The following is a 26,292-nucleotide window of genomic DNA, read 5'->3' on the forward strand; positions in this document are numbered from 1 at the left end:
AAATAAGAGATTGTGGATGCCGATTTTGAGCACGAGAGAACACACAAAGCCGCCTGAAGCCATCTGAAGCCATCCGTTGTCGATGCTGGCGTTTGAGGCGGGTAAATCGTGTGCCACCCATCTGAAGCCGTCTGCCGTTGATGCTGGCGTTCGAGGCATGGAGTGTCCAGTCGGTTTAGTGCAGCCGCGTGGGTTTTGATTCGCGTTCGGCGAGTGGGTTTCCGGTGTGGGTGTTTTTCGGGCAGATTAATTCCAGTTTCAGGGGCTGTCTTTCGCGGGTGTGTCTCGCTTTCAGGGACGTTGTTGTCCATGGATCTCTCGGTATCGGTGGGTGTTTTTGGGCAATGGTAGGGTTTGGTTTACCTAGTTTTTCCTCTTAAATTTCATTTTATTTCCTATAATTTGGGATTTTTCCAATTCTAGTTCCTACTTTTAAATATTTAATTTGTGATTTGGGTTATAATTAAGCATCTTTTGTAATGATTTGCTTCTTTAAATGTTTGATGATGAAATTGATTTTGAAGTATTGGATGGAGTTGAGTTACTGTCCAATAGATTTGAGATCGATCTTCGCAAGGTTTTGGTAAGTTTGGAGATTAGTATTAATAGTTATTTGTTAACCGTTGAAGTATTGGTCTAATAATTGAGTTATTTTCAATTTTTTATGTTCAATTAAAAAATTTCAAGGGATTGAAGCCACTGTCCAACAAAGTTAACGACCTTTTTTGATGTTTTGATAGGTATTGAAGCCTTGAAACTCTTTTGGAATTGTTACATAGTTGCTGGAATTTGCTTTTTGTAACCATTATTGTTGAACTTTTCGCAGGTTGGATTACTTTGTTGTAGTTTTGAAGTGGCATTCGAATCAAGTCAAACTTTGGGTAATCTATTTGGAGTTAATCGGTTACTTTAGTGAATGAAATTTTGAAGAAATTTTTTATTGCTTGTAGATAAGATTGGACTTTCAATATTCTCTTCGCTCATTGATGCCTGTATTAGTTTTCTATTAAAGATGCATTTTGATTGCCTTAGGATTACAACTAAGTCGTTTTCGCTTGAAAGTTTTGAAAATTGTGAAAGTTGGGAGAAAGGTATCTGCATTCTTCTATTTTAAATTTTAGGATATGCTTGATTTGTTGATAATCTAATAGTTCATTACAAGTTTAGAAATAATTTTACTTAATATATGTTGATGTCAAATTTTGGTCAAGAAAAAATGTACCTGACTTCCATGCGACATCAATGGTAAATTTGTAATTTCATTACTACAGAAATTGGATTACTTGATGTTTTTCCAATGTCAAGTAAAGGGTATACTTGACGATTATAAAAGTGTCGAGTATTTGACTTTCAAGTATAATGTGATAACTTAATTCCGAAAAAACGTCAAGACAAATGTTTTTTGATACAATTTTCGTGGCAAGAAAGGTAATACACTTGACATTGGTGGTATGTCAAGTTTATTGATTCTTGACATTGATTGCGTATCATTTATGATAACTCTTGACGTTTTTTATTTGTCAAGTATATGTCTATTTTTTTTTTCAAATTAAATGGCCCAATTGATATTCTCATTTTCTATCTTGTATTCCAACAATACAATTACATCAACTAAATAAACATTATACATTTAAGATCTATCTCAATATATTCACTAAAAATTCCATATGTTCAACTATGATTTTCATATGAACACTCCTCACAAATTACAACAATATTTCTCTTTCACATGTACATGCACAAAATAAAATCTCAACTATTGCTTTTGTATACAAAACTCAACTTTTAACAAACACAAAAGTGACAAATTGTTTAATAGGTAACCTCTCAACAAAGTACATTATTTAATCTATACATTGAGCTTTGAAGTTTAAAAATCGAGAACTAAGGGTCAGGCAAGCCATGTTTAAGCAAGTCAACCTGCAAAATAGAATAAAGGGCGATAACATCAAATTTCAAAATATAGAAATAAGTGTTAAGATACAAAAATGATAAAAAGTCACGTACAAGAAAAAATGTACATGATTGACTTACTTTATGCGATGGAAAAATATCATATTCGAAACTTAAAAAATATCTACAATTTAAAGTTAGGGACTTTTTGGGATTTCATTCATTCTCTTTTGATTTATCTGGAGGAACAATTACCTTTCGCTGCAAAACAAAGGAAGATGGAGGGATGTGAGAAAATATAATACATATTGAAATTTTATTTATTTATTTTTTTTTCCTTTTTATCAAAGATGTTTAAAAATAGAATTAAGATTTTCTTTCCAGTTAATTATATTAAAAAATATACTAAAAGTAAATGAAATACATATATTAGTCTTGCAGGAATGAAATGCCTTATTTAACCAAGTGATATCAAGAACTTTAGAGCTCTAGCCATTATTGAAGGTTTAACATGTACTCGTTCGTTGACCACTTGAAAGATTGAGATAGAATCTAATTGTTTAGATGTAATTAAACTTTTAAATAAAGAGTCTATTGACCTTATAAAGATTTTTTAAAATTTTTTCTTTTTTAATTTTTAAAGAAACTAAACAGTTATGAGTATTTGGAAGATTCTATTTAGTCTCATCGACTACACAATGGCTTCGCTCACTCTCTTGCCTACTAAATTATGGAAGAGGGCCAAACTTATTTGTTAGACAGTTGTATTTATAAACAACAAAAACCAAGCCATTACAATTAACCAAATATAATTTATTAACCAAATGTAATTTATTATATTATTATATGTAATATCCTATTTTATTAGATACTATGTAAGGGTGTTCATGGGTTGGGTTGAAAGAGTACCTAACTTAATTGTTCGGGTTGTAAATTTTTTCAACCCAAATAAACCCACCATGAAATATTTGGGCTGGGTTGGTTCAGGTTAATCGGGTATTTTATTTAAAATTTTGCTCTAAAAAGAATCAAAAGTAAATATGTAAAAATCTAATTTAATTATTTTCATATATTAAATTAAGATTAACAATTCAGTTTCAATTTATATAGTGAAAATTTTATTTCTATACTGCAAAGAAATTAATTTGGAGAGTTATTGAAGAATAAATTATTCAAAAAATGTTGGAATTAAATAAAATTAAAATTAATATATGTATAAATAATTGTGTTATGAGTCATAAAAAAACATATTTTAAAGTTAATAATAAATTCGGATTGGTTCGAGTTGGTTTGGGTTATATTATTTGGATTATATTAGGTGAATACATGGGCCAACCAAATCCATAAAATTTTTCATTTATTTGAATAAAATTCAACCCAAATGAGTTGATAACCCAATCCAAACTACACGAATTAAATTGGGTTAATCGATTTTTTCGGATCATCGAATTTTGTGAACACCCCTAATATTAGGTAACAAATAAGTAATATATGTGTATATATATTTCAAAATTTGGGAAAACCTGCAACTTGTCGGAACTCGGCATATATGTCCGCTAGTGAGCGAATCAAATTTGAACTCGCAATTGTGGCAAAATAATAATAATAATTCGCAATTTTTTGGTCAAAACTAAAAGAAGATATATGATCATAATAATGTCAAAATAATTGGTTGTTTTGCTAAGAAAAGATTTGGCAAATATTTATATACCATTTATGTATATATATGAAATGCAGAACAAACGAATAGTCAAATATATTAATGAGCACCAAATCAATCATCAAAATTACCATAATTAATCATAAAATTCTTGAAACAACCATTTATTGACTGAAAATAGAAATTTTCCATATACTTAAAATTTTGTCACTTCTTTCCGGAACCAAAAAAATCGCCATCATTTTAAATCAGTCTCTATCATCAAGCTAAAAGTCCAAAGATAGATCCAAACCTAATTCAAATCTGATTCAAATCCAGTCCAAAGTTAATAGTCAATCAATTCGATCCAATCCAATCTTTTCATAAATTGGATCGGATATGGATCCATGAACAAACCCGTTTGAATCGTATTAGGATTGGTCCGTCGGACGTACCTAAAAGTCCAATCCAATATAATAATATATTTTTATATATAAATAACTAATATTAATTAGTAAAAAAATAATACTTTTAAAATTTTAAAAAATTAATTCAACAACTAAGCAGTTAGTTAAGAGTTGAAAGTCAAAGACATTAAAAAAAATCATTCTATTATTGCCTCACATTGAAAAAATTGAAGAACGAAGAGAGTTGCATACTCTACAAATAAGTCTCTTCAAGTCTATTTTTAAAGTTAAAATAAAAATTAATATTATAATAAATTTAAAGTGTCAATTTGAACCCAATCTAAAGGATTAGTTTGAGCCGCATCCAATTTTGGACCATCGAGTAAGGTGGACTATGGGCCTATGTATAAGAGGTTGGGTTGGCCCAATTAGTGCCTAAGGCCCATAGGGCTTGGGCTTTGTCAAACTTGGGTCTTTGATTCCTTGGGTTGGATTGGTCCGACTTGACAGGCTGAATTTTCAATAGCACATTTTCTTTAGATACTTGAATTTTTTTTTTAATTGGTCTATCAATAATTCAAATGTTTTTACAACAGTCCATTCAAATACAACTATGCGTTTTTATGATTTGATCCATTATCATACTTTTCTTTTTTTGATATTCATATTTCCTTGAACATCTTCACAACTCTCTAAATTAAACTGACCTTGTAGTTGAAAAAAGCATGATCACTAATTAGAAGTGAATGTGACATGGTATGAAGCTCAGGTTGGTGTGTGAACACGCCTTTCTTAATTGTCTTTATAGATAGGCACTAATGATTCATACATGAATTCGACCAAGTACAGGGCAACTTTGACGTCTCTCTTGTTACTTGGTCAGGTATTTTATATGACATGATCTCACACATGTGCTACTAAACCTAGCATCACACCTTGTAATACCTGAGTGAGTGTTAAATAAAGAAAATAGTTTACAGCTTGATATTATTGATTGCAAACCTTTTTATGAGATATGAATATCTTTATTTGTACATTTTTCCATGTGACATAAGTGTCACGACCATACAATTAATTTGTCGCAATTACACAAAAGGACTCAGCTTCTTGGAGTTGCCTCTAAACTTTCTTATCATCTAGAGCTATTTGAGCCTGCTGGGTCTGTCATTGGTGAGTCATGATCGAATTGTAATAGGCTGAGTAGTCGTCTGATATAGCTGCCCGTGTTAATTCTCCCTGTGCACAACGATCACGTCGTCCATACCACTAGGATAAATATTCCACATGGATTCGACGCCAGTCTTGGTCGTGCTTACCTCTTAAATCGATCTGGTATAGTGCTGGGAGTGTATAGGACAACGAAGGTATCGTTGGTCGCATACTGAACTGTCTCAGCACACGATCTAGATGATGCCACTCTACTATATGGAAGCATATAAGAGGACTAACAAACAACCAGATGTCTTCACCATCACGACAATAATCAGGTAAGGATGACCAAATTTGTGTGTAGGCGTCCAAATAACCTGACAAAAAAAACAATAATAATAAGTATACATATAAAATGTTTTAAATATTCATTTATATACATATTTACTACCTGATTGTGCGTCAGCATGTTAAATATTTTTCTGTACACAAACAAAATACTTGCTGACTGTTCAGAGGCAGCTAATACACCACTCCATCTAAAATTATAAAAAATACAATTAATTTATATTTTTACATAAAATGGTAACGAAATAAATATATAAATAAAATAATACCTGATACTGAGTGGACGATGATCTAGGGCCTGTAGTTGGACTTGTGGTGCCTGTAGCCTCCAAGCACAACCGTCACTCCATGATTTACAATTAACATACCAAAGATCCTGATTTGAGTCCGACAATTTCGTAGTGTTCTGTCACAATTTTTTTTACAGCAAGTTGTAAATCTTCTTTAGTATTAAACAACATTCTTTTTTGTATTAAACTACAGTTATCTACTCTATATTCCTTTCTTCCAAAGTAGACTCTTGTTCATATGTTGAATTTGTCATTTTCCAATCTATTTGGGTGAACATTTCCAACGGAACCAACTCAAGATCATGTTCACCACTACTATTATTTCCAAATAATTCATCAACTTCAACGTCAATGTCACTAACTCCATCATTTCCAGGTTCAAGAATTACTAAATCGCATCGACATATTTATTATGTTTTTTTCAACTGTTATAGTTGACAAAAAAATATGTTAATATGTCTACCCAACAAACTCCAATTTCTAAATTTAACCTATAAGATCTAAATATTATACATTTAAATCAAACCAAATCGAAGATTTATAAATTATATATTTAAATTAGCCCAAACAAATAAATAAATATAAGATCTAAGATTTAAGATCTACAAACATATACATATAAGATCAGCCCAACAAATACATATCAGATTTCTAAGTTTAAATCAATCCAAACAAATAAAAAAAATACAAGATCAGCCCAAAAAACATACATAAACTATACATAAACTAAATCATATATAAACTATACATAAACTAAATCATACATAAACTATACAGAAACTAAATCATACATAAATTATACATAAACTAAGTTTAAAATAAACTCAGCACAAAAACATGCAAAAACATACATATAAATACACATCAGCCCAACTAGAGAAAGAAATATACCACAGAAACGAGCAAAAATCGGCAGCCAAAAAGGTATGAAAATCGAGCAACACGACTGTTACAATGGAGGATTCGGTGAGGATCAAATGTAGGACTGAAAATCGAGCAAAATTGAAATTTTGGAAGATTTCGGTGAAATGGAGGTTTCGGTGAGGAAAATCAACGAGATTTTGGAAAGTAGACAGAAAAATAAAAGAAGAAATCGAAAGTAAAAATCGGTGAGAGGAAGAAATCGTTGGTTTCGGTGAGGAAGAAGAAGTGGCGGTCTTGGTGAGAAAGAAGGGACCGTTTCGATGAGGAAGAAGAACGGACAGACAGAGTTTTTAATGCGAGGAAATCGTGTACCCAGTACACGACTTAGGGTAATTGTGTACCCGATACACGATTCCTCAGTCAAACCTGCATGACTGTCACGCCAGACTGGACATGCCAGGTGGCCAGGTACTCATGTACCCGGTACACGATTTAGGGCTTGTCGTGTATCCTGTACACGATTAAGGTGTAATCGTGTATTTGGTACACGATTTAAACACCTATTTTTGGGAATACTTTCTCCCAACTCTATTTTTGTCATTATTTATTAAAAAAACATTATTTAAAAAAAAAAATCAAAGTTTCCATTTCAATCTAGGGTGATGATTAATTTTAGGTCGGTAAATATGGTAACTTTCTTTTTATTGATATGGTATATTCACTTTTTCCTTTTTCTGTTTACTAGGTGGCAATAATTTAATTAGTATAAATCTGTAAATAAATTAATTCAATGACTTAACTAATGAGTTGTGATTGAGTTAATAAACATCGATACGAATACGAGATACAGATATAATATGACACAAATACAACCGAAATCATGCACAAATATGACGAGGATGTGTTTTATTAAAAATATATACAATTTTCATAAATTAAAAAGAAAAATCAAGGTTAATGAGTATATATGCTTAGTTGGATGCATTTATATGCTTGGTTAGATAGTTCTTAAAATTTGTTATTTCTTTTAGTATAGTTAATAAGTGTTTGATTATGTAAAATAATAATAATAAGTGTTTGATGCATGTCTAATAAATATTGAACCTACTCTAAATTTGTATAACTAGTGTCTAACATGTGTTGAAGACGCTCATGTATGCTAACAAAACTAGAGCATTTGAGCTTCTTAGTATTTGATTTTCGTAGTTGAAAGCTTTTCTAACTTTATACTTGGTATAGGAGAATTGTTAGATTGTTTATATCTCGTTTGATAACTATTTGACTTTTGAAAATTAAGCTTATGAACACTACTATTACTCATAAATTATTATGTTTTATTATTCACTTTCTGCTAATGTTTTCAATAATTAAATCAATCTTTGAAAACCTAAAAAAAGTAGTTTTTAAAAAAACATGTTTTCATTTTCAAATTTTGATTCGAAATTCAAGTGTTTCTTCATTAAAAAAAATGTAAACCATAATTGAAAAATCAAGAAAGAAAACAAGCCTGAATTCCAAAAACAATAAAAAAAAATTGAAATCGTTATAAAACACGACCGTTGTTATTAAAATTGTTCTAATTAATTAGATATCTCGTTTTTTACTTTTATGTAGTCTCGCAATAAAGTGAAAGATTTTCGGGAAATTGTTAGTTTTGACCCAAAAATATTTTTCCTAACTTACCTAACTCACATATCTTAGAATAGAAACTCCAATCTCCAGTTTCACATTTTGTTTCCAATAATAGAAATGCTTTAGTGAGGTGAGGGTCCTAACTTAAGAGGAATAATCTCCGTTTTCCTTTTTGAAAGTTCTAAAAGAGACAAGTATGTTGAAAAGTAGTTTTTTATTTTTTGAGAAAGTCATGAAAATGGAGCTAAAAAATTATTTCTAAGGAAAGCTTTTAGTAAGCAACGAAATTCTTACTTCTTTTTCACTTATATATGTTATAAAGGAGTATCGTTACGTTTTAGGAGAAAAAGTGGAGATAAAATTGAAAATTGAAAAGTATTGGAACATGATTGAACATGGGAAAGTTATTACTAGTAGTTTGTGATTTATCACGTGACGTTCAAAGCAAATGTCTTGTGAAGTTGTCTTTCTCGTGAAGATGACTTTGTCCAATTTTATGAGACAACTCTTTTGTTTTGTGCAGTTGGACCAATTGAGTTGTCTCGTAAAGTTGACCAAGTCAACTTTCTCGTGAAGTTGACCACGTTAACTCTCTTATAAAGTTAACTTTCTCCCAAGTTTTTTTTTTTAAAAAAAAATATTTATTTATACATTTTCTTCTAGCTAGTAAGTTTTATCTTCACTTGTAGAATGTCTCACATATTTGTTTTCTACGATGATATTTGGAATAAGGATGAAGGAAAATACGCAGACGATAATCTAGGGGGTTTGGATGTAAGAGGTAACATTTATTTTCAGGACTTCTTGTTGAAGTTGTATAATCTAAATGGGATTGACCCCAAAAAACAACGATTTCACTCTAAGATGTCTATACAATTTTGGATCCAAAGTTCCTACATATTTAATACAAAATGATCAAGAACTTGGGTTCTTTTTAAATAGTGAGGATGCATGTAGGCCCTCTATCTATTTATCAATGAAATCCAAACTTATGTATAGCGACAGTGACTTAAAGAACCCCAGTTGCTCATACCAACCATGATTTCCATACAATTTAGCCCAATATCCATAACCTTATTATCTTACACAACCTTCCTTCAAACAAAATTATCCATCAGACTATGCTACATCACTAACGTCCCTTAGATAATAATGTTGCCCCATATAATCTATCCGATGATAGTTTCTTTGTTTATCCATACAATCTCGAGGATAATGGTCCATCATCCTCAATGTACGATGAGGAGGATATTGGTTGTGCAGACGAAGGGTTTGAGCATAATGTAAGTGAGGAGAATGAGATAGAAGATGAAAATATACATATTGAAGGGGTTTTTTAGCATGGGGTAGGAGAGAAGAACATGAGCCCAGAAGAGAACATATTGAAGACGATTCAGACTACGAATGTGAATTACCAGAGGAATTGGATGATGAGTCTAATGAGTCTAATGAGTCTGATGATCTGACTAAAGAGGATGACAGGGACGTTCGAATGAAGGGTGAGTGTAGTAACCATCATTGTATTGGATCGTAAAGCAAGCATTGGAAAGGCAACTAGTAAGGTACTTCCTCATACCTTCCATTATTCTGCATTTATCATATAAGTCTATATTTACTCAAGCATTTTGGAAAAAAATCTCCCCTCCTTGATTTCTTCTTAGCCACAAAATTATCCCGTGAGACTACTTTTCAAGTACATTGAGCCAAAATTATCCCAATCAGAGAGTGGGCCAATACTTGGAGGAGATTATATTTGAAAAGTGGGACAGGGCATTTCAATGTAGACAAAGGTTCAATCAGATGACTACAAATGTGATTGAGAATTTGAACGTTGTATTGAAGAATGCTAGAACATTGCCAATAACTAAATTTCTTGATCACATAAGAGGTTTGCAAGACTGGTTTCATCAACGAAAAACCTAAACATCGAGTCATAAAACGATGCTTTCAAATTATGTAGAGGCGATAATGACGAAGATAGAGTATAGATCTAGAAGGCATGTTGTGAGGCCGATTGATCAACACATTTTTTATATTGTTGATAATCACCTTATTGGAGTTGTTGACTTGAATCCACATACGTGTACGTGCAAGGATTTCAATTATTACGACATTCCATGCTCCCATACGATTGCAGCAACACGTTACAGGAACATTGATCCATACACACTTTGCTCCCCTTGTTACAACATTCAGGTTTTTTATGGATCATATGCAGAATCTATTTTCCCTATAGGCCCTATTTCAGAATGGCCTCAGGGGGATGATTATGAAGACATTCAGATATTGCTATCGATGCATGTTTCTCAAGTTGGCCGTTGCCAGGAGATAAGAATATCGTTTGCATGAGAGGTCACTCAGATTCACAAATATACTAAGTGCATTATGTGTGACCACAAATGAGTAACTTGCCGACAACCATTGAAAACACGTGATTCTACACCACTCGCGTCTGTATCCTAAACTCAATGATGAAGAAAAACACATCCTTTCCGAATGATACCCTAGACCTGAACAGATTAAAAGAAATTACGTTCGATCTATCATCCACAACCTTCTTCAGAAGTAGGTGATGTAGCAGTCGTCTATTGAGGGAGAGAGTACTATCTAAGATGAGTCCAAATATGGTCTGCCTAAACATGTCTAACTGGACCCTCGTTAACTTCATCTAGATTATCATACAAGTCTTAGCCAAATGAGAACACGAAGTTAATGAAGCCTTAAAGTATCCTGCTAGCTCGGTCCTCGGCTCCATAATAATTACCTATATATGCCACAAAATATGGTACAATGTTAAAATCCTTAGTAAAAGAAAATATCCTTAAAAAGGACGAACTTCACGAGAAAGAAGCCAGTGAGCCATCACCAAAAGACAAATCTCGTGAAGTTTGTAAAAAAAGCTTGAGTTGCACTCTCTGTGGTTTGTCTCGTGAAGTTGAGTTGATTTTTGTCTTTTTCTCGTGAAGTTACTTCACAAGACAAACTTTATAACATTACGAGACAAACGATGGAGAGCTTCTGAGCTATTTTACAAAGTTATCGTTGTTGCTAATACTTCACGAGACAAATATTCACAACTACTTCACGAGATATTTGTCTCATGAAGTTCAATACACACAAAAAATGTGAAATCAAACCCAGACAAACATATAGCCGTTACCCCATATATTTTCCAGGTTGTTTTAAGTTCGTTAAAGTTCAAAGGATGATTAAAAAAAAAAGGTTTTGGATTTTTCACTACACATTTTTACCATAAATCACAAAGTCTCCCCCCTATAAACAATAGAATCGATACATTTAGAAAGAAAGAAAATGGAAAAGGTACCTTTTGTCAAAATCCGAATTGGACAAAGGGGTAACAGATGACAAAAGATCGGGTCCTTTTTACAAAAAGGATCATCTACAAGAAGAGAGTCCAATAATGATGATAAAAACTTAATGAGAAGAAGAAGAATGACTCTAGCTTCCACGGGAAGATGAAGAGATTTGATTTAACTTTTTGAAATGACCATTTATTGAGGGGAAAAATTGTCTTTATACATGGTAGGTCCTTCCATTTAAAGTCTGTGGCATTCAAAAAATGATTCAAGAAGGTAGATTTTAAAGATGGGGTTACTTTTGAATGGGGAAAAAGTTTTTTGGTCAAAACCGGCAATTTCCCAAGATTTTCCTTAACAAGTTGATAAATTTCTTTTCATTTTTTTAAAGAACTTTTAATTACAACTTTGTTGTTGTTTTTTTAATCTAAAGAATTATAATTTAGTTATTAATAATATATTTCTTTTTTTTCTGAAAAATATATTTCAGATAGAATTCTTATAAATCACCTAAATATAATAATAGGGAATAATACCTTCTTGGCCCCAAAGTTCTGACTCTAATTTCTATTTGATCTCTAGGTTTTAAAATGTTACACATTTAGTCATTAAATTTAATTTTGAAAGTGATAAAAGTTGTAAAACTCAATTAATTATAATTATTTTAATAACTTTTAATTTATTAACATAAATTAACTCTAAAGACGGAAAGTAAGTATTTAGTGAAAAATCGAGATTAAAAGTGTAAATCTTGAAACATAGGAACCAAATTGAAACAAACCTCAAATGTCATGAGTAAAATTGTAGCATTTTGAAATCTAAGGACTAAATTGAAACCAAACTCAAAACTTAAGGACCAAATATATAATATCTTGAAACGTAAAGACTAAATAGAAACTTTACGCAAAAATTGGAAAAAAAATGTTATTTTTTCTAAATAATAAATGAATGGTCGCTCTTATTTATTGTTGATTATATTGTTAGAAAATCTTCAATAATGGTATATTTATTATTCACCCCAGTCAAAGATGCTCACAGTAATAAAAATATGGTAATTTTGTTTCGGAGTCCGGCAAAATAGAATGTCAAATAAATTTGTTAATTTCTAAAAATATTAAATATGCTAGGAATCTTTTAAATAGAGGACTAAAAATATAATATTAAAAATAAATATAATATAATAACAAAATAAATAAATATTAAATTAAATTAAACATAATATATAAACATATGAAATAATTAAATAACAAAAGTAAATAAAATAAAAAGGATGGATTTCTCCACTATCTCCAATATTTTTGGATTTTGTCCAATGTGTGTATTCCAAAACCCACCAAATGCCACTATTTATAAGTAATTTGACAAGTAGGAGATGAATTAGATGAACATTAATAATGTGTAATATTGAGACACATGGATAATACTTTGGAAAATGAGGGTATGACACATGGTCAATAGACATTAAGCATGAGCATCTAATGAGCATCTATTATCATAATATTTATAATATTTTCTCTTAACCATTGGAGAAAAAATCCGAGTGAAGGAGAAAATTACATATTTCATATAATCTAATACTCTTAAAAAGAATACAGTATATTTATTCATCCTTCATGGTAACATCACTTGAGATCTCTAAGTCGCTGCATTCCAATATTGTGCATCAATTTCTCAAAGGTTGTTGTTGGTAATGATTTTATAAATAAGTATACTAAGTTATCTTTTGAACAAATTTGTTGTATGGTGATGTCACCATTTTCTTCAAGATCATGAATTAGAAAAACTTTGGTGAAATATGCTTTGTTCTATCTCCTTTAATATATCCTACTTTGATTTGGGATATACATGTTGTGTTGTTTTCGTATAATATCGTTGGTAGATTTTTACTAGAAAATAAACCACGTGTTCCACGAATGTGTTGAGTCGTTGATTTTAACCATACACATTCTCAACTAGCCTCGTGGATTGCAATAATTTAAGCCTGATTTGAGGAATGTTATGGTCTGTTGCACTGTCATGATATAAAAATTATTCTCCATGTACTAAGCAACTCGTTTAAGATATAGTTTGTATGGGTTAAATAACTACCCTACATTTTCACAACTAACTATATCATAATTAGATTTATTAAAACAAAATAAATCAATGTAAACTAGTTCTCAAATAAAACATACCATATGTTTAACTCCGGTTCAATATCCTCCTTTTGAAGGAACATAATATATATGTAATAAAATTACTGAAAAATACTACAAAATGTAGTGTATAAACTAGTAAAGCTACATAAGTGCACTTATTTTTTAAAATTTATGGTTCTTCAGAACCTAATATTCTTCATCATCTTTCTGAGATCAAATGATATATCATTTTCACTTCGAGTGAATGAACCACCATAGGAGTATTCAATAATGTGCATAATCCACAAAAGATCTTCTATGTATAAATTGATGCAATTGCATTTACTCTATGCTTTATTTGCAAGCTAAGGCAAAATTTATCATCTCAATTTCTTTCTTCAGAGAAATTCAATTGTCTTTGAAATCTCTTCAGAAGTTTCTACTCAAATCATCAACATATATTAAATCTCAAGTTGTGATTTTTTTTTATAAAAACACATGGACATATTGGATTATTTTGGTATCCTTCTTTCAACAAATATCCACTCAGGCGACTGTACCACATTCATTTTGATTGTTTCTGGGAATTTGATTTATATGTTTAAGAAACCTTATATCCTTTTGGGATTCTCATATAAATATCATCATCAAGAGATTCATATAAATATGTTGTGGCTACATCCATAAGATCCATGTCCAGATTTTCATACAGTCAGACCAATTAAATATCTTAATGTAATGACATCCACTACCCGAGAATACGTCTCCTCATAATCAATACCAAGTCTTTGTGAAAAACCTTGTGCAACTAGTTTTGACTTATATCTTTTGACCACATTATTTTTATTTCTTTTTCTCACAAATACCCATTTGTATCCCGCAGGTTTGATACCTTCTGGTAATCAGATTACTGGTCCAAAAACCTGACATTTTGAAAGTGACTTTAGTTCTGTCTCGATTGCTTCTTTCCACCAATGGCAGTCTTTTCTATGTCAACATTCTTCAACAAATTTTGTTCAAGATCTTCACTTTCAAAGATAATATCAAGAGCAATATTATACGCAAAAATGTGGTAAATAACTACATCAGTTTTGTTCCATATTTTTCCTGTTATGACATAGTTTATTGAAATCTCATTATTATCTTTAAGTATTTCATCTTCCTCACTAGTCATGTCAAAGATTTCTTCATGGGTATTTATATCTTCAACCAGATCTTCTTGACTATTTATTATTTTTAGTTTTTGAGAATTTTTATCTTTGGAACCTACTGGTCTACCACGCTTCTGGTGTTCTAGACTCATTAGTGACAATTTGCTATGTTGGAATATCAATTTTCAATGGAACATTTGCAGGTGGTATATGTGACTTGGTTACTTTCTTTACATCTACAAATGCCTCTGATAACTAATTTGCTATATTTCGTAAATGAATTATATTCTGAACTTCAAGTTTACATTGATCTGTACAAATATCTAAATGAGACAATAATGATGCATTCCATATAATTTCTTTTTCTATTTTTTTTAATTCCTCTATTTAATGTTGGAAAATTTGTCTCGTTAAAATGCCAATCGGAAAATCGTGCAGTAAATACATCACTCGGTAGGTGTTCAAGATATTTAATAATTGATGAGGAACCATATCTAATATATATTCCCGACATCTTTTGAGGACCCATCTTAGTGCGTTGTGGTGGAGCAATTGGAAATATACTACACATCCAAAAATTCTCATATGGGAAATATTTGGCTCATGGCCATAAGCTAATTGTAATGGCGAGTATTTATGATAAGCTATTAGCTTAATGCGTACAAGTGGCGTTGCATGCAAAATAGCATGTCCCCATACAAATGTAGGAAGCTTAGCTCTTATAAGCAATGGTCTAACAATTAACTGCAAATGTTTTATAAATGATTCTGCCAAAACAATTTTGCGTATGAACATGAGCTACGTGATGTTCAACACTTATCCCAATTGATATACAATAATTATTAAAAGCTTGAGATGTAAGTTCATCAGCATTATCAAGACAAATGGTCTTAATGATATAATCAGAAATTATGCTCTTAACTTAATTATTTGAGCAAGTAATCTTGCAAATGCAAGATCTCAACTTGGTAATAAACACACATGTAACTATTTATTGGATACGTCTATTAATACCATAAAATATCTAAATGGTCCACTTGATAGGTTAATAGGTCTACATATATCACCATAAACTCATTTTAAAAATATAGGAGATTCAACACTTTTACTGATGATGGTTTAATTATTAATTTGCCTTGAGAGCAAGTATCACATGATAATTCATTAGATTGAAGAATCTTCTGGCTCTTCAATGAATGTTCATTTGAATTCTCAATAATTCTTCTCATCATTATAGATCCTAGATAACCCAATCGGTCATGCCAAATTATAAATATGTCTGGATTCATGAACTGTAGGTTCATTGTTGCATATGTTTCAATTACTCGTATATGAGTATAATATAATCCATAAGATAAAGCAGACAACTCTTCCAGTATACGTTTTTTCATATGAAATAGTAGATATGATATAAAGATACTTCATATTATTCTTTCTATCAATCTCAATATGATAGCCACTGCAACGTATATCTTTAAAACTAAGTAGATTTCTCTTTGATTGACTAGAGAACAATGCATTGTCAATTCTTAACTTTGTTCCTCTAGGCAAAATAATATTTGGTTTTCCAAATCTTTCAATCAGATTTACAGAACCTGATATTGTATTGACTTGTATTTCCAGCATTGTCAATTTGGAAAAATGTTTTCTACTTATAAGTATTCTATGTGTAGTTGCCCTGTTGTGCTGTCTACCTGATATATATATATATATATATTCTTTACTCATTTTTTAGTCACTCAACATATAACGATCAAGGTTTCTTCATTAAAATAAAATAATTACACTAAGAAAAACAACACTTAGAATATACAAAATTTAATATTGACCAAGGAAAAAGCATGAAAATAAAAAATAAATAAAAAAGACAACATTAATACTAATATTCTCAAAATCAAAAGAAACGCTTGTTATGCCATCAATTGTACTAATTTTTTCTTCCGAAGAGAAAAAGTGCCACATCAAAATCTATTATATTGGATGGGTAAATGAAGGGAAAATCATGGAAGGTTTCTGCGGAGCGGGGATTGGTCCTAATTTTTTTTTTTTCACAGAATTCCAAAAAATTACAAAATTAAGAAGAAAGATTATGCATTCAAGAATAAAATTACAACATGTTTTTCTAATTAAAAAGGGAGGAAACAAATTTACCTTTGAAGAACCGATTTCTTCACAAAATCCCTCGAACAGATCACAATCCCTTCTTCTAAAAGGGACATCACCAAAAGACGAACCCTCTATATTCTCTAGGGTTAAGAATAGGCAAGAGTTGTGGGCTCTACCCTAGGTTTTGAAAAGGGAAGAAGATGGAGAGGGGGAGAGGGATTTTTCAGAGAACTTTTCTCTTCTGTGTCCTTCTTTCAAACAGAACGGTTCTCTCAGTAATCCAATGCGGAAGATAGATTAATACCATAAAATATCTAAATGGTCCAATTGATTTAATTTTAATTAAATTAATAAGAATAATATATATATATATACAATATATGTTATATCAAATATAACACATAGTCTATAGTACAAGCAAGAGACCCCTCCCTCTAATTTTTTTTCTTTATTTGAATTTTTCATTTTTAGGACTTATATCATCAATAAGAAAACCCGTAGGCTTAATTGTATCAAATACAACATAACCTATAGTTTTATTTTCTCTCAATAATATATGGCATTTAATATAAATCACATTTATATTAAATTTAATTATATGAATCTCATCCCTATAATTAATATTTGAATTTTATTCAAATATTTAATTGTTCTCAACTACTTTATGATATTTAATACAAATCATATTTATATTAAATGTAATTATATGAATCTCATTCACGTAATTAGTATTTGAACACTACAAATTACTAAAATTAATTCTCAACTGATCCCCATTGAGCTGCAAATGGGACCTTCTGAACCTAAAGCTTCAATGGTACTTGGATAATTAATTAAACTCTTTAATTAAATTACCCAACTTCCATGAACTGTCGGTCAGTCCAATAAAGACCGAGAGCTGCACTCTTCACACTGCAGATATTTCTGTGTCCATTGGATATAACCAATCAACAGTGCGATTATCCTTCACAAATTGCTTGTAAGTACAGTTGGGCTAAAATTACTGTTTTGCTCTTGTAGTTACATTCAACTCCTTAAGTACCATTGATTCCTCTATGACTACGTATGACCAAGTCCCTCTCAAGCCCGGAGAGGGTGTGACCACTGTGTTCAAGCCCCAGAATCGGCCCTTAGCAATTTATTTACTTGCCCCGACATCGGGGAAGAAGTGAATTTCGTCTTGTGTAGCTGCGTTCCCAACTCCCCAGTCAGACGAATCCCCAAAATTATAGACATATTGAGTTGACAATTTGGCGACTCTCAATGCCTTCGTGAGTCGGAGTTCATAACTCATTCAGGATTCAGGTCATGTCACATATGGTCATCTCAGTGAAATGTAAGTCTCTATTATTAACGGCGTTATATAAAGAGACTAATCATTTCGTGGTCCGGTCTTATATAAACTCTTTATATAGAATACTCCTGCTCACATGTCTTCATATGAGTAATCAATATCATATCATTTGTAGCATTTTACAACACTCCTAACACCTACAAAGCGGACCATATCCGTAGTGTCACCAAGATAAGGTACCCAACTTTATCTATCTACTACAGACCATTTAGGTAATTATTTAAACTTGATCCACTTGTATATCTCTATATACTTGTTTAAATTACATAAAATAACCTGGATTTTAGTTTATTGGATTGAGTATATGCTTATAAAATAACATTTTATTTTCATAAAATAACACTTATTTTATTAACAATAATATGTTTATACAAAGTTTACAAACTACGAGATTATAAGAGATTTAGAACATCAATCCCAATATAAAATATCTCATTGTCCTTATAACAAAATTTGCTTCCACATTCCCCCCCCCCCCCCCCCCTTTTTTTTTCTTGAGGGAGGCTTGATAGAGATCAACTAAGTGTTTTAACGTACGACAGGTATGTGATCATTGTCCAGTTATTCTACATCGAAAGTATTTATTTTCAACACTTTTTGAACTCTTACCTTGTGGAATTTTTTCCTTTGTGATCAATCACTTTGTGTGGTTCTTTTGAAATTTGAATGATTAGAACAATCACCACAAAAATAATAATTATTTCTTCCTCTACCACGGTCACGACCTCGACCATGATTATTAACATTCACAACATTCACTTCAAGAAATGTTGTTGTTTTAGTTGGTCGAGATTCATGATTTTTCATCCACGATTATTAAAATTTACAACATTCACTCTAGGAAATGTTTTTGCTCTAGTTGGTTGAGATTCATATATTTTTTAATCAATAACTCCTACTTTCATTCAGCCACGAGAAGACAAATGAGTGCAAAATACTTTGAAAATATTACTCTCGATATTGCTATTGTAGGAGCATATCCAAAATGTAGAAAAATGTCTTCTCTATCATATTGATTTAAAATTTTGGAGCCTCAAGTATATCCATTTACGACAAACTTTAGGAATTTTTTTTTTTCCTGATGAATCACATTTTTATGGCATCTAGGTGTATTTTGGCATCAAGCACTAATGACAAATAATTATTACCATTAATAACAAATGCTACAAATTTTAATTTTATAATATTTTTTTATAGTAACACTATTACAAAATATTATATTTATATTAGAAATTTAATATATATCAAATATGTAAAACATTTAATTTATTAATTATAAAGAACCGACATACCTTTAGGACCTACCTTCAGCGGGAAAAATGAAAAAAGCTTGTGTTGATAATGTGTTGTGAACTTTAAGAGCACAACAAAAACACGGATACCAATAAAATAAATTAACATAATATATAAATATATGAAATAAATAAATAACAAAAGTAAATAAAACAAAAAGATTTGATTTCACCACTTTCTCCAATCTTTTTGAATTTTACTCAATACGAGTGTTCCAAAACCTACCAAATGTCATTATTTATAGGTAATTTGGAGGTGGATTGCACAAACACTAATAATGTGTAATATTGACTCATGGACAACACTTTAGGAAATGAGCGCATGTCACATGCTCAATGGACTCTAAGCATAAACATTTAATGAGCATCTATTATCATAATATTTATAATAATCAGATACTTTTAGAGTGAAAATTTTAAGACTACCTTATAATTTAACCTAAAGTTGTATATTAAAAAATCAAAGTAAAAACACGTTAAGTAATAGTTTGTTTTGAAATTAATTTAATTATAGTAATGCTAATACTATTACATTGATAACTTTCTTAATAAAAAAAATAGTTGGTAAACTTTTCCTAAAAAAATAAGGATCAAACTTAGTTCAACTAAAATTAGGCATTTATCATTTAAAATTTTTATCCTAATATTTAAATTAGGGAAAAAATGCATATTTTTAATATTTAATCTAGTATATTTTTTTTATCTCTATTTTAAATTATAAAATTTGAAGCAATATTCTAAACAATCAGTCAAAGTCAAAGTGAAATTAATTCAATGATAATTGACATGTCTTTTATTTTTAGAGGTCGGAGATTCAATCTCCATTCATAATTGTTGCAATAAAAAAAGTTACGTGGAATGAATTTCAATAGCATTATAAAATTAAATGAAAAAAATACATTATTCAAAATAGCGATCAAGACCTGCAATTTTTTTTTAAATGTTAAATTGTATCATTGGAAACAATTTCAACTATATCCTTCACAAACCACGTCAACAAATTTCTTCCAAATTGGTTTCAAATTATTTTGACAACAAACTTCCAATCAAGTCCTAATTATAAATTTTCCGTAACTCGCCTTGAAAGAAAAATCTCAAGCGACCAAATAAATATCAATTACTTTCTCAATTGACCTAACAAATTAATTAATCATTAAGTAGCTTCTAATCACTAATCTTTCAATAGAAAAAGTTCCCCAGGCACGAACAAAATATTACCGTGCCTAAATAAAATAAATTCGGACTAAAGAAAATCCAAATACCATTTCTATTATTAAAAAAAAAAAAAAAAAATCCAAACAACTCAATTTTGCAGCACCAATTCAATCGTTAAAATTACCATAATTAGAACAACCCAAAAATTCAGGAGGACTAACAGTATTGTTTTATTTATTTTTATTTTTATTTTTATTTTGCAACTATCAGTATTTTCTTTACTGATATAGGAAATTCCATATATTGCTGTCACCATTCTCAACAATAAAATAACACTTTTCAAATAACTTAAAGAAAAGAAAAACTTACTTTTATTATTTATATTTTAATAAAGATAGGGAAAAAATATCCTTAAAAAGAACAAAATATATATATATACCAAGAGAAATTTTTACAATTTGAGTAACCAATCTAAAAAAAAAATTGAAAAAGAAAGAAAAAAAAAAAAGAGAGAAAAAACTACGTCAATTCCAGAATCAAAACAGGCCTCCCATCAAGTTGATGGATTGAATCCTAAGGCTGAAAAGATTGGGAAAATGTGAAAATTTGTTGATGAATTGTACGATCTCATACAGGGGATGAATTAGGATTGCGATTTGGCAGCTCCATTGTTGTTTTTATTTTTGTTCTTGTTCTTCCAAATCTGCATTCTGTTCTGTCTTGCTGTAGCAGCCATGTATTTTGAGTACTGCCTGTCATAAATTTCATCAAAAGAGAGGTTCAAATCAGGAATCCCCATAGGCCCCAATGAAGGATCATATAAAGAAATTGGAATTTGGAAATTCTGATTATTGTTGCTCTGTTCCGCCATGGGAGCCGTCTGATTCTTGATCGACGGTTCACATATATGAAGATTATTCTCCAGATTTGAGGCTGAGGATTTCACAGTTAACTCAGCCATTTCCATGGCGACCAAACTTGAGGTCCCAATTTCTGATTGATTATTGGAACCACCCACACCCACAATCATCTGTTCAAGAAAGAACATGTAAATATTCAACAGAGCCCACCGGGGGGGGGGGGGGGGGGGGGGGGGGGGGGGGGGGGGGGAGAGGGGGAGGGATGGGGATGATTAATTGAAAAACTAAGAAGAAAATAAGAACCTCCTGTTTCTTGGCCTTCAAATCCGAATTGATAGTTTTCAGATGATTATAATGTTGCTTCATAGCTTCAAGGTCCTGTTGTTATGATTAAAGAGAAAAATAAAAATTAATAAAATAAAGAGAAGATAATACATTTGAGTGGGCATTAAAAGTAAACAAAAAATTGGTGAAGGACAAAATAAGAAGAACTCACCCCTTCCAGAGCTTGATTCTGGTGGGTCAAATTATCAATGGTTTCCAGATACTGAAATTTCTGGTTTAAAGATCCAAAAGGGACAAACAAAAAATCAACAAGAAAGAACAGAGAATCAGAACCAGAGAACACAAAATGGCTAAAATTAGGGCTTAAAAGAAATTAAAGAAATCCGATGAAACAAAAAATTGGGGGAAAGTTAAAGGAAGAAGAAAGAAGGCATTATAATTAGTGAGAGACCTTATCGAGAGATGCTTTCTTCTTGGGGACCTTGACGTTGGTATTATTCTCATCAGATTCACTACGCGACAAGGGCAAGGAGTCGAGTGAAAGCGGGGTAGTAGGGCTTGACTCCTTGACGTTCTTGGACGACGATGGAGGAGGAGGCGGCGGTTGGGGGATGAGGGAGGCGGAGTCCGGGGGGGAATCGACGGCGGATCTCTTGCGTCGGAGAGCCCAGGAACGGAATAAGCCAAGAGAAAAGTCGGATTGTTGAATGAGAAGAGGAAATTGGAGGAGGGTTTGAGCGACGAAGTGTTCTTGAGGGGTGAAGTCGTCGGAATCGAATGTAGAAGAAGTGGAAGCCATTGAGAGAAACGAATGGGTTTGGTTAGATTGATTGATAGAGAGGATTATTGTGAAAATTCAGAGGAAGAGAAATTGCATGGGAGAGTGGAAGAGAAGGAATTGGGGGATTTATAGAACAACAGAGGAAGAGGAAGAAGAAGAAGAGAAGAGTGGGAGTTGCACTCTTCTTCTTAGTTTTTCCAAAACCAAATAGGAAAAGATTTTGGAGAAGGATGTGGGTTTCTGACACGTGTCCATTAGATGGACATTCAGGATGCTCTTCTAGGGTTTAAGCCTTTTTATTCGTTTTGTGTTTTCTGCTTCACCTCGTCAGCTCGACCCTATTTTTGGTATTTTTCTTTCCTTTCTTTTATTTTTTTTTATTATTTAGAGAAAAAGAAAAAAAAAATGTGTGCCGAGAAGAAAGGGTTTGGACTTCCTCCCCCCAAGTCCTAATTATGTTTGGAATTTCATAAACACTTTCTTTTTATTTCTCTTTTACTTTTTATCCTCTATCTATAAACAAAAACAAAAACTTTTACTTTTTATCTTTTCTTTTAATTAATAAAACACATTTACTTTTACCCGATTCAATTTGAAAGACTAATTTGTTAACTTGATCTTCTTGAACGATCGACCTTTGAGCTTGTTGATCTATTAGTGTTCACACGAGGCTTCCGGAGAAACTTGTTTCATGGAGTTAAACTTAAGTTGGTGTTGATGTTGATGTTAATTTGATGCGATATGGTTCGATTTCTAGTGCTTGATCCTCTGAATCTCTCTCGGTTGAATGTGTATGCTTGATGTATGAAAGCGGGGCGTGTGAGTGTTCTTGAGCTTCGAGTCTTAGAAGAATGCTTATATCTTCAAAGGACTTCAGTCTTCAAGCATGTTCAAAATGCTTGATGCTTGTGTCTTTAAAGGACTTCAATCTTCAAGCGTGGTCAGCTTCAGGAGTCAAAGGAGTCTTCTGATTGTGGAGAATTCCTTCTAAGCTCTTTGGAGTGTAGAATTGCTGATCTCTCCAAATGGACTTTGTGGGCTTGGACTTGGTTGGTCCATGTACTTGGCCTTTGGGCCCAAATAGTTGGATTTGGGCTTGATTTGACATTTATGTCAAATTCAACCCATTTTTTGATTACTTTAACCTATACAATAATATCAAATTGGGTCAAATTAATCTTATATGTTTCAATGGTCACGATGAAACTACATTGCATCATCGAAATTTGTCTTCGACTTCAATTTGGGACACAGGCGACTTCTAATTAGTCCAAAATATTTGAAATTTTGTAATTTAGTAAATGACGTGGTAAATTGGTCCAAAATTTCTCTTTCAACAGTAGGTTTATCTTTTTATTTTAAATTTGTTTTCGATTAAATATGTTCGATTTTTTTCAAAATTTGTTGGTTGATATTTGAATTTGTTCAGAGTTTATTTCTTTAATTTTAAATTTTTGAATGTTTTTTTATTTTCTCTCAAGATTGATGAAGAGATTCTTTTATCTATTTTGAAATTAAGTTTAAAGTAACGTAACTAAAAAATAAACGTTTCGTTTGGTAACAATTTCGCTTTTTTATTTTTTTGTTGTTAAAAATTAAATATATTTTCTTACCGTTTATTATCATGTTTTGCAACTTTCTTGAATAAAAAAGTGGATTTTTAGTCAAATTCAAAAAACAAAAACAAGTTTTCAAAAATTATTTTTTTAGGTCCCGTTTGGTAATCATTTCGTTTTTTTTTTTTTAATTAAACCTATTTTCTCCTTACTTCTTATAATAATTTGCATATTTCTTTAAGTACAATGGTTGAATTCTTAGCCAAATTCCAAAATAAAAACATATTTTTAAAAGTTACTTTTTTTAGTTTTCAAATTTTAGCTTGTTTTTTAAATCATTGGTAAAAAGTAATAACAAATAAAGAAATTTGGAGGTAGAGGCAGTGACTATATGCTTAATTTTTTAAAACAAAAATAAAAAATTAAATAGTTATCAAACGGGGTCTAATTTGCAAATTTTGCTTTATTTTTTTAGAACATGGGTTAAAAGTAGATAAGAAAACCATAAATTTAGAGATGGAATGAGTGTTTATAAACTTAATTTTAAAAAGTTTAAACAAAAAATCAAATGATTACTAAACATAACCAAATAATCTAAAAGTACTATCATGATTACAAGATTATCTATAAATTAAATGAATAAAATACACTAAGAAGCACAAACATGTATACAGTTACATAATACAGATACGATAAGACAATAGCAGAGTCAGGAATTTTATATAGAGGGCACTATATGTACAAGTCTAATAAAAAAATACCTATAAATGATTGTAAAAAAAAATATTCATAACTTTATAAATTAACTAATTTAATATATTAAATTGCCCGCCACGAGTTTTCATGTTTTGAAATCGACCTATGATAACTTCAATATCTAATTTATCAAATAAATAATTTTCAATATAGGCTATAAGACGAATTCATCCATTGATCTCCCGTTTGACTACACTATTGAGTCCTCACAATATGCATAGCAAAAAATATTCTCTCTAAAGTAGTTGTGGCAACAGGTAAAATTAATGTCAAGGTAAGTAAATTGTAAGCTAATTAATAGATCTTGTTTTTATTCGTTAGGACCATTTCTACTGCAAGATCACGTATGTTATTTAACTCAACAAACTCAATATTTTGAATGCATATCAATAATATAATTTTGAAGTTGATCTTCAAGCATAGAGAGTTCAATAGCTGAAAAGACTCTTGAGTAAAATTGAGCAAGTTGACTAAGCTTTTTTCTATCAAAAGAAACAAATGAATTACTCGGATTTAAACATGTCAAACAGAGAAGCAATTCTGTATTCGGTCCAGTAAAACGATTATTCAACTCTTGAATTTGCATATCATTGACAATATAGAAAACTGCAACACGATATGATGTAGATTTGTAATTGGTTGAGATTTTCTCCTTTTTTGTTCTTGAATTAAGAATAGGTCATCCATTTTAAAGACTTCAATATCATTGTTGAACGAGAAATTTTGGATCAATCACAAACTGTCACGTCATTCACTAAATTAATGACGAAATTCCAAATTATCAAATTTGGGATCTGAATGAACTCTTTTACAAGAGAACCATTGAGCGGAAGCAAGATTGTTCCAAACCCATTGTGAAAGAACAACACATGTACAATCAAACAAGAATAGATATGCATCATCGAGTAAATAACAACATTCTTTTAAGTAAAACCACATGGAATCAAGTGACATACCTTTGAATAGTTATTCTTTGAGTATTCCCTCATTCAACATCAATCAAGCGTCCAAGCAAACTCGATCAAGTGCACAAATGCAACGAACAACCAATGAATTACACGAACTGTCAGATCCTCGAACACAATTGAGTAAAACTCAATTCTTGACCCTCGAACAGCAAACTCGAACTACCAAAAGGCTATCTTGGTTTCTCGATGTGAGAATCCAATAGGTATGGGCTCTGTGTGGATTTGGTAGAGGGAATGAGAAACTAAACGATCGAGTAAGTGGGAGAATGAGAAACGTTTGTCGTATAGAGCTGGATACTCGATCGTATAACAAACGAGGAGCTTGATCGTTTACTCTCTCAAAAGGCTATCGTATAGCCTTTTACCACTCGA

At 31.2% G+C, this 26,292-nt stretch overlaps 1 protein-coding gene and 1 long non-coding RNA gene across 2 annotated transcripts; one reads left to right on the forward strand and one right to left on the reverse strand.

Moving 5' to 3' along the window:
* LOC120076574 (uncharacterized) lies at positions 1-1,094 on the forward strand. The gene is made up of 2 exons (XR_005481576.2): positions 1-740; positions 827-1,094. It is a non-coding gene; the product is annotated as an uncharacterized LOC120076574 (long non-coding RNA).
* Positions 1,095-21,125: 20,031 nt separating this feature from the next.
* Positions 21,126-22,956, reverse strand: LOC120075914 (uncharacterized). Its single transcript, XM_090312859.1, has 4 exons — positions 22,311-22,956; positions 22,071-22,130; positions 21,878-21,952; positions 21,126-21,744 (listed from the first exon to the last, which is right to left on the reverse strand). The coding sequence occupies exons 1-4, from the start codon at positions 22,656-22,658 to the stop codon at positions 21,358-21,360; spliced, it is 870 nt and encodes a 289-aa protein (XP_090168985.1). The 5' UTR covers positions 22,659-22,956; the 3' UTR covers positions 21,126-21,357.
* Between the last annotated feature and the right edge of the window lie 3,336 nt (positions 22,957-26,292).

The sequence above is a fragment of the Benincasa hispida genome, chromosome 4 (assembly GCF_027475165.1).
Source record: "Benincasa hispida cultivar pf3 chromosome 4, pf3_genome.v1.1, whole genome shotgun sequence".
Taxonomy (NCBI): domain Eukaryota; kingdom Viridiplantae; phylum Streptophyta; class Magnoliopsida; order Cucurbitales; family Cucurbitaceae; genus Benincasa; species Benincasa hispida.